The following is a 9,749-nucleotide window of genomic DNA, read 5'->3' as shown; positions in this document are numbered from 1 at the left end:
ATTCTGCCAATATTGGCTCACTATCGGGTCATATCGGCTAAATAATAATAATAATAATAATAATAATAATAATAATATTGTTTATTGCACAAATATAGATACAATACATACATATGCGGGTCCGTCAAAAGCCAATAGCGGCTTGTGGGACTGAACCCGGCAGCGGTGTAATAAAACATCAAACGAGTCATTGAAAGATATCACGCAAAACAACAATGAAAAATAAAGGAAAAAAAACACACACAGCGGTCAGGATACATATGCAAATTCCCGCAAAACACTCATTTAAATACAAAGCACATACACAACTAAACCAAATAACCACCAGACCGCAGACAAAAAGCCTGTCAATAACTGGAGACAAGCACGTGTTACAATTATTGCTATTTCATATTGGAGGCAAAGGCCAAAAGGGAAACCAAGCTTAAATTCAGCATCGGGGACTATCTGCAGATTATTCAAGATTAGGGTCAAATTAATAATATAAAGCCGAAGGGGACGAACAGTGCATGTAAACTGGAAAACAAGAGCGTAAGTATGACTTTAGCATATTGCTCTTATAGTTTTTTTTAATTGGCGCTTTGTGGTTATCCCAAAAAACGTGTCCGGTAAGCCGTTAAAGAGTTCGGGTACATAAAATGAGCGCAGTCGTTTTCCATATTTTGTATAAACACGTGGGATTATGAAACGTTCACCGTCTCTCAAAACACGTTCCACTACACGAGGCGTTTTAAAAGAACTTTGCCAGATATGCTTACTAATTACACATCTTTTAAATAGAGCTAGGAAACGCGGCAGGCACAGGGATGCAAATAATTCATTACTCGGCATAGAAATAGACGCGTAAGCTACACCCCTCAAAATACTTTTTAGGATCGTGTCGATTTTATTTTGCCGCAGCACTGAACAGTTTGCATAAATAGTAATACCGTACCGTAGCAACCCGTACGCTAAAGCATTGACTATCATCTTGCGAACAGAAAATGGAAAAAAGGCCTTTGTAGAATACAACATACATGATACACTTCGCAGACGCTTGGCAACATAGCTTAGATGGGAATTCCACGACAGATCACTGTCGAAGAAGATTCCTAAATACTTGTTGGAAGGAACAAATTGAATAGGTGGACATATGCAGCGCGTACATTTCGATGAGTGCAACACAATGGGAATTTCTGGACATTTGCGTTTCAGGGGACTCCTGAAACACATTAGTTTTGTTTTATCAATGTTAATTTTAATACAATTTGCCTCAAACCAGTCTATTACCCGGGTAGCATTGGTTTGCAGTAAAGAAATCGCACTGCACAAATTAATATGCCGAGAAACTAACAAAGTATCATCGGCATACTGATAAATATCGCAACCGGAAACAGCTTTGGCTAAGTCATTTACGTAAAGATTAAACAAGAGTGGCGATAAAACAGACCCCTGAGGCACTCCAGCTTTCAGATTTATACTGACACTGCTGGTTTTGCCAACTGAAACGTGCTGCGCCCGATTCGATAAGAAATCTTCAAGAATACAAAAAAAGGGCCCCCGGAAACCGTAATCGTAATTTTTTTTCTTAAGTACTTTATGACTAATAGAATCAAATGCCTTTGAAACGTCTAGAAAACGTGCACAGGCATGTTTGTTGTTGTCAAAAGTTTCATTTAAAGTGTCAACAAATTCCTCAAGAAGCGAGTCGGTACCACGCCCAGAGATAAAGCCGTGCTGGGACGGTGATAACAAATCAAACTTCTCAAGGAACATAGTCATTGTTTTCAGTATATGCTTTTCGAATACTAGGGCTAAACACGGCAAAATAGATATCGGTCTGTAGCTTTCAACACTGTCACGCTTACCCCCTTTGTAAATGGGTCTAACAATTGCACTTTTCAAACCAATAGGGATTACACCACTGTTTATAATTCCGTTCAATACGTAAAGCAGGATGTTACTTAGTGCATCGAGATTGAGTCGTAAGTCGGCAAGGCGAATGTTATCTGCCCCGGGTGCTTTGCCGAGCTTAAAACTAAATAAAAGCGTATGTAAATCTTCTGCCGTCATGTTTGGTAGAAAGGCGGATGCTGAGCAGGAGCGTTGAAGATTAGAGGGCATGACATCTTCATCATGCAGCACACCCCAAACCGACGCAAAAAAGCGATTAAATCTTTCCGCAACATGTGACATGTCACTTCCAAAATGTTTCTTAATTGTATCGTCAATAGACGATCTAGTAGAGCATCCCTTGACTTCATTTACAAGAGCCCACGTCTTCAAAACATCAAATCGTGATTGAAAAAACTTATCATGAAAATGGTGACGCTTTCTTGAGCGAATGAGTGCATTTACCCGGTTCCTCTGTGCCTGAAATTGCAGTTTTAATTCCTTGTTCTGTGGAGAGCGACGACATCGTGCCCATAAAATATCCTTTTCTTTTATAGCAGAAAGAACGTCTGAAGTTAACCACGGTCGATTTGGCCTGCGTTTTTTAACTGTAACAGTTTTCGTGCTCATGGCTCTGAAGCTTGAAAATATTTCAACCAGCTTTAAGTAGGCATCGTGACAGTTGTAATTTTCAATGACCCGATTCCAGTCATATCTAGAAATTAATCTATCAAAATTACTTGCATCCATTATAAATATTTGGTTTTGTCGCTCTAATGGTTCAGAAATAAACTCGGCGTATATTCGACATGCCACAAAGTAGTGGTCTGCCAATTTATGTTTGATAACGGCTGATAATATAGGAACCCCTGAGTTCCTGATATTTATATGGTCGATACAAGAACTAACCATTTGATTGGACAAGTACTCTTCTCTAGTAGGCGTCTGAATTACGCTGTCAATACCATAGTTCGCCAGAATATTTAAATAATCACAGACGGCACTTTTGAAAGGCTTTAGTAAATCAATGTTTATGTCACCCACCATACAAAGCTTATCGGTAGGCACCATAGTTTGTAAACTTGCGCTTAGCTCATCTAAAAAGTTACGCACATTTTCCGATGGTGGTCTATAAACTGCCAGAAGGGATACTACGAAATTGTTTTTACATAACTTTAAAGTCAGACATTCTGCATGTTCGAGTGTAATGTCTATGGTACTTGCTGACCAGGTATTTTTAACATAAACAGCTATTCCTCCTCCTCTAGATGAGTTGCGAGTCAGGAAAAAAGCCTCAAAACCAGGCAGAGAAAGCTGACCTTGAGAAACGCCCACATCCCGAACATTTACTTCGGTTAGGACAAAAACGTCAACAACGGTGTCAGTTGCCCCAACAATGAGTTGAAATTCGTCCCAGTATTTCCTAATGCTTCTGATATTTACATGTAAAATCGTGAGCGAACTAGCACTAGGCGGAAAGGAGTCAATAAACGTTGAGAAATCAGAGTTTAGTATAGTGTTATCCATTTCTATACTATTTTTCCCAATTCCCTAGTGCTAGAGATACGCACTGGCGATGAGTTCTCGTCCTTTTTCGCAAAAATGGCGGAGTTCTTAACCCACACAAACTTATACGATTTTTGCCTTCCCTTGTTCCGCGCTTGCCAGAAGAGGTCCTTATTTGTCCGAGTCAAATTTTCATTAAAGTATATCCTCTGCTGGTTTTCAGACCAAGAAAGGCTGGCCAACTTTTGGCGAGCATTCATACAGTGTTCCTTTACCGACACTGAGGTGAACTGCACCAAAATGGGAGCAGCACCCTCACGCCTAGAGCGTAAGCGGTGGCAAGCTACTACTCTATGGGGGGTATGGGTCGCGAGCCCCAGTTTCACCGCAAGGTCGGCCATAGTCACACTCACGTCTTCGCCGTTCGCGCAAGGAATACCGTGTTTTTCCATGTTACACCTTCTGCTATATTGCTCGGATGAGTTTACGTTCGCCTGTAACTGCTCTATCATTGCCGTTTGATCTGTCACCGTTGTTTGGAGTACTTCAACCTCGGAACGGAGCAACTTCACAATCGGGACGTTATTGCCAATTTTAACCATTATTCCTCCAATATTGGCTCAATATCGGGTTATATCGGCTAAATCGGGCCGTTATTGCCAATTTTAACCATTAATCTGCCAATATTGGCTCAACATCGGGTCATATCAGCTAAATCGAGCCGCTATTGCCAATTTTCACCATTATTCTTCCAATATTGGCTCAATATCAAGTCATCTTGGCTCAATCGGGCCGTTATTGCCAATATTCTGCTGACATTGGCTCAAAATCGGTTAACCTTGGCAAAATTGGGCCGCTATTACCAACGTTGACCATTATTACGCCAATGTGGTACGCGTGGTACGCGTGGTACGCAATGTGGTACGCGTGGTACGCCCTTAATTCGCACTTCACGCAGCGTCAATTTTCGGCACCTGCCGAAATTCGGAGCGCACAGCATTGTAGGTGGCGCCACAGCGTGTCATCTGCTTGGGCCTAATCCTCGGGGTGCTGTCGCGACTGCGACGTATACTTGCCGCTTCCTTTTGATCTGATTCGACAAAAGCAGCTGGCACACGTGCTAAACACGACCATGGGAACATCGTCCCTAGCGGGCTGTCCTTTGCTTGCTAATCTGTGCCACAATTGTTTTTGTTGCTCGGGCAGTCTCTTTACATGACAGTACAAGCTACTGAAGAAAATCAGCCTAGCTCCTGTTGCCTGACGAAGTCTAGAGTATGAGAATACAGTCAAACGTGGACATAGCAAGTTCAATGCTACAAAATTTTCAATCTAACGAAACTACTATTGCGTTGTCCACAACTCCTTGCTTACGCGGCGAGCAAGCTTGTCTGCTAGGCGCGCACAGCAAACGACAGCCGCCGTGGCGTCACGCCAATGTCGCATGCTTGATTTTCTGTCGTCTGGTCTGTGGCAGGTCGTAGCAATGGCCAGCCCTTTTCGGCGCCTGTCGGCAATTTACTGCCGTTTTAGGGATGAGGACAAAGTGTATCAAAAAGAGCAGAAATACGTCGAAAAGTAGGTTATTTACCCTGACGTGAAGCAGTTAACTGTGAGAGGACATGCACAAGTCTCGGCCGCCATGAGTTTCGCCGAGAGACGCGGAACCCGAAGACACTATGAAGCTCCTGTCTCGCCTCCACATTTCCTCGCTCAATTGCAGCAGACCTAAATGGGCCCACTTGCTGCACGTATAGGCATTATGCATTTTGGCCTCAATATACCAGGCTGAGTTCTGTCGCAATTTCAGTTTAACCAAGTGAGTGTGGCTCAGAAGCGAGAGAGAAAAATAAAAGCTCTGAGGCAGCACTATCAAAGTTCAGTCTTCAGAAGGAGTTTTGCTGCACAGAAGCGCTGGCAGGGTTACTTTACGGTAACAGGTCTCACAAAATAGCATGACCAGTTGCACCGGCGGGGCTTATTACATAGCGAGTCTGTCTGCTCCGTGGAACTGTGCAAGTGGCTATACAAAACCCCACATGCTCTATATAAATGCAGTTTTAGGCTATATAACCATTTTACACAGAAGTTCAAAGAATGTGAAAGAATTCATACTTGTTAGAGATCCATGTAAGGTCCGCATTTTTCCAATGCTAAACGATTGTGATATCCATCCCCGAGATACCTATCCACCAGTCACCCACCTGCAGTACACTCCGACACATTTTCTCATGAGATCTCTGGACGTAAGCTACTGTTGTCCCAAATAAAGGCTAGTTTCGAAGAGCATATGCGGGAAGTGAGCTTGTCTGCTAGTTATGCAGAGGAGACAGTCGTGTGACGTCAGGCCGAGCTCCTGGGAGGATAGGGCAAACAATGTCCGCTCTCCAGCAGGTCTTTTATTACAGCTTCTTTGCCTTTTCTGCGGTTGTTGGAAGTTTACTGCTACCTCAGGGGCGAGGTGATGTTGGGTGAGAATGCGGCATACAGAAAAGAGAAGCGGAAATACCCAGAAGGGTACATTCTTTCCCTTGATGGGAAGGTATTCACCTTGAGATAACACATCCAAGCCTCGGCCACCATGATCCATGGCCAGAGACGACGGACCCTGTGGTAGGCCAGAGACGATTTAGGTGCCATGAAGCACATCTTTCTCCTCCACGCATGTTCTCTCATTATTATTATTTTAGTTTTATTATCTAATGCCCCACACAACCAATAGGTCTTGGTGTAGAGGCACAAAGAAAAAATTGAAAAACACAATCAAAACTACCTGTCCACTTGCACAGAGTATGTCCACACCTGAGCATCGTACCGGCTGCGCTCGTGTAATCACATACTGGTGATGCACGTTAAAGACCCCAGGATCGCAATTGTACCGCACTGGCCAAATTGCCCATCTACAGCATGAGACATGTATTAAGATGGCTGACCAACATAACGCTGTTGGTCAGCCATGCCCTCAACAGAGGGCCCTTAAGGATTAATAAATTAATGAAAAGATCCAGGTCCATTCCACGTTTGAATACAATGAAACGTGATCAAACAGGCGTGACGGACAATGACGAAGGACAGAACACAAACATGCCTTGCCCTTGTCCGTCACACCTGTTTAATCATGCCTCACTTGTACGAACTAGCATAGCGCACCACTTTGCATGAATATAACGAGATCAGAAAGCACATCAGTAGCAGGGGATAATCTGTTAACACAAATTTGCATTCGAACAACCGGAGACAATTTCACATGAGTAGAAAGTAAAACACATAACGGCCCCTAAAATCAGAAGGCAATGCATGAAAATTAAGAAATTATGCAAAATCACCATCCAGAAGGCCATGAATGGTTCTACATAAAAATAATGCATTGTAAGCAATTCTTTTTTATAGGTTCTGCAGGGAAAGTATTTTAAGGATGTATTTATACTCGTAAGTACATAGGCTTCCAAAGTACTCATCATAAATAATATGAATAGGTCGCTTTTGTGCCTTTTTCTATGTGTCATGTCAAATCTAATCGAATTCCAAGCCACAGTACAAGACTTAAGTTGAACTTAAACTAAGGAACAAACTAGCCTAACAGCACATGCAGGATTAGCACCATCCAACGGGCTTGTGATTGGCCCCCTTGGCCTGTAGCTTCACCGCTTAGTCCAGCTTAGGGCGAGACGGAGTATAGAAGTTCACACAGGGCACAAAATACACCTGGAGATGCTCCAAGAGTCGACTGATGCCTGACAGTGCCGCTGCACATGACACTTCACCGTCAGCTCAAACACTGGCAACCACTCGCAGGTCGCCTGCTTGAGGCCCTGTACAATGGGCTTGGCAGGCTTCATGAACAGCTTGAAAGGACCTTGAGTGACGATTGGTAGCACTGCTGCACACAACACTCCACTGTCAGTTCAAATGCTCGCAGAAACGCACAGTTTGAAGGGTTGGCACCTTGCATGCTACACTTGGAAGATTCCTTGCACAGTTCAGAAGAGCTCTGACGGACGCCTGGCAGCATTGTTGCACACAACACCGCACTGTCAGCTCGAATGCCAGCAGCAATGCACAGCTCATCTGCTTGAGGCCTTCCACACAGCATTTGGGAAAGCTCTCAGTCAGCTCAAAAGAGTCCTGATCAACATCCGGCAATTTTGTTGCCCACAAAACATAACTGTCAGCTTAACTGCTGACACTAGAGCACAGTTCAATTGCCAGAGGCCTTTCAGAATGCAGCCTGCAGAGGTTGGAAATCATACGAGGGCCTCAAAGAAGCTACAAAAGCTATGTTAAAGGCCTACAGCAGATGTAGAAGTGGAAGGATGACATGTCTGCTTCTGTAGTCCAGTCTGAGGTATTGAACAGCAGTGTCAAGTTCGGAAAGGTTGTACATTTTAGTCACGTGCGTGAGGGAATCGCACTGCCAGATGCCGATGGCGGACGACTTGATCGGCAGTTCAAAAAAATCTGTCATGTTTGGCAGAATGCTTGCCTTGAACCTGTCTTCAAGGAGCTTCAAGACGACAACTGCAGACTCGTTCAGCATGAAGCACTGACCTGCTTTGACAATGCGTTTCCGTTCCGAAATCTCAGGTTGATACAAATGTCTGACTTCAGACATTCGTCTGCTGATCTGCGCTAAAGGCTTGCTTGTTGAACGTAGCATTTTCTTAACCTTACCCAGGAAACTTTCAAAAGGAAACGCACTAAAACTGTCAAGAAAGCCATGGTCCAAACACTGCTCAGCCAGATGGCTGAGCGTGTGCACGTTGTAAACGAGCTGCTTGGCCCCATACAAGGTGCCAAACTCCTGCACAAAGTACCTAAGAAGGTCCCTGGCAAATCCGTTATAAACCTCGTAATGTGCAGGAGATACAAGAATTCTCACTGCCACCACATGCAGCATTAAAAAGTGACGGTACTGATCGTTTGGCAACACATGCTTCAAAACCACAGGTCCCACATACAAGAGGAAGCTTCGAAACTCCGTGGCCTTCCACCGGTCAAGTTCCTCAGTGCCTCTTGGCTTCCTTTGAAAGTTGCTGGGGAAACGCTTACTGCAACTTCGAAGTAAATCATTCAAATTTTCACGCTGCTGTCGACTTAGGCGTCTCCCGAACCCTTGGCTAACCCAGTTTCTCAGAAGGCGCCGCATAACGCCAAGACAGACGAGATGCATGTACTCCGTAGGAAACCATGACACCACGTCGACATCTAAAGATTCAAATGGCGACGTTCCCGTGTGATAGTGCTCGTCTTCCTGAGACCGGAACGACTCGTTGGTGCGTTGTGGTGAGTGTAAATCAGGAAATGTCATTCGACCCTCGAGATGCAGGCCCCTCTGACTGCACCGTTCGCAGGCGTGATAGCCAGTGTGCCCAACTATTTGCTTGATAAAGCTTCTTGCGGGTGCGTCGCACACCATGGCCGTGATGCTGACAGTGATGTGGCTCCCCTTGAAGACCATGCCATGCACTGTGAGCTTGCGGGCTTCTTCAAGGAATGCGTACAGGTACTGCTCCAGATTTGGGGGCTTTCCTGTGCCGCAGTATAAACTGACCATAAAAGGTGACGGCAGAGGAGTCAAATTCGTTATCCGGCATAACAAGGGCCAGACGCTCACCTGTGAGCTTTTGAACAGGGGCAGACCGTCAATGTTCCCTTGGAGCTTAATCTCCTTAGGAATGGGGCAGCCTTGCAATGACTGGCGGATGCCTTCTTCTAAGCCAAAATGCACAAACTTGTCACATTGCTCTAGTCGGGACTTCCGTTCTGTGCACAACACAGTCCGCGCGTCTTTGGGTAGTCCGGCAATGCCTCGACGCCGACAAAAGGCAAGAACATCGTTCAGACATACGTGGCTCATGTTGTGCTTCCCAGCAATACTTGCGAGCTCGTCGCATGCCGAGAGTTCATGCGGCTGGGATGACGACGTCGTGACAGCGTTCGGATTCGCGCTGCCGTTTGGTGGCTCCGAGTTATGGTCAGCGCTTTCCTCTGACTGGTACTCATCGCTCGTATCGTCTTCCGACGAATCATTTTCTGAAGAACTCGCCAGCACGTCAGATCTCGAGACTTCAAAGCTCGCCGACTGCACCTGGACTTCCAAGTCACCCGAACAGCCAGCTTCACTGGACTGGAAAACGCCTCCGGCTGCAGGTTTATCAGAGCGCGCAACATCGCTGGAAACGGCATTGCCCGTCAAACCGCCTTCCGTTCTCGGCTTCTTGCAGCTTGCAGCTTGAAGATCCGCCATGAGCTGCTCATGGTCCTTCTTGAGCTTCCGGTACTTACGCCACTTGTTCATTATCAGGAAGTAGCGCACCAAATGCAGTCTTTAACACGGCGAAATACGAGCCACAACAGAGCAGAGGCGCAGA

The 9,749-nt window shown here is 45.2% G+C and overlaps 1 protein-coding gene across 1 annotated transcript; it reads right to left on the bottom strand.

The window, feature by feature from the left end:
* Positions 1–7,666: 7,666 nt before the first annotated feature.
* Positions 7,667–8,548, bottom strand: LOC121046676. Its single transcript, XM_040501170.1, has one exon. The coding sequence runs from the start codon at positions 8,546–8,548 to the stop codon at positions 7,667–7,669; it is 882 nt and encodes a 293-aa protein (XP_040357104.1).
* Positions 8,549–9,749: the final 1,201 nt, after the last annotated feature.

The sequence above is a fragment of the Ixodes scapularis genome, unplaced genomic scaffold (assembly GCF_016920785.2).
Source record: "Ixodes scapularis isolate PalLabHiFi unplaced genomic scaffold, ASM1692078v2 ptg000549l_1___fragment_3__unscaffolded, whole genome shotgun sequence".
Taxonomy (NCBI): domain Eukaryota; kingdom Metazoa; phylum Arthropoda; class Arachnida; order Ixodida; family Ixodidae; genus Ixodes; species Ixodes scapularis.
The sequence above is the reverse complement of the archived record's forward strand: the minus strand, read 5'-3'. Positions and strand labels throughout refer to the sequence as shown.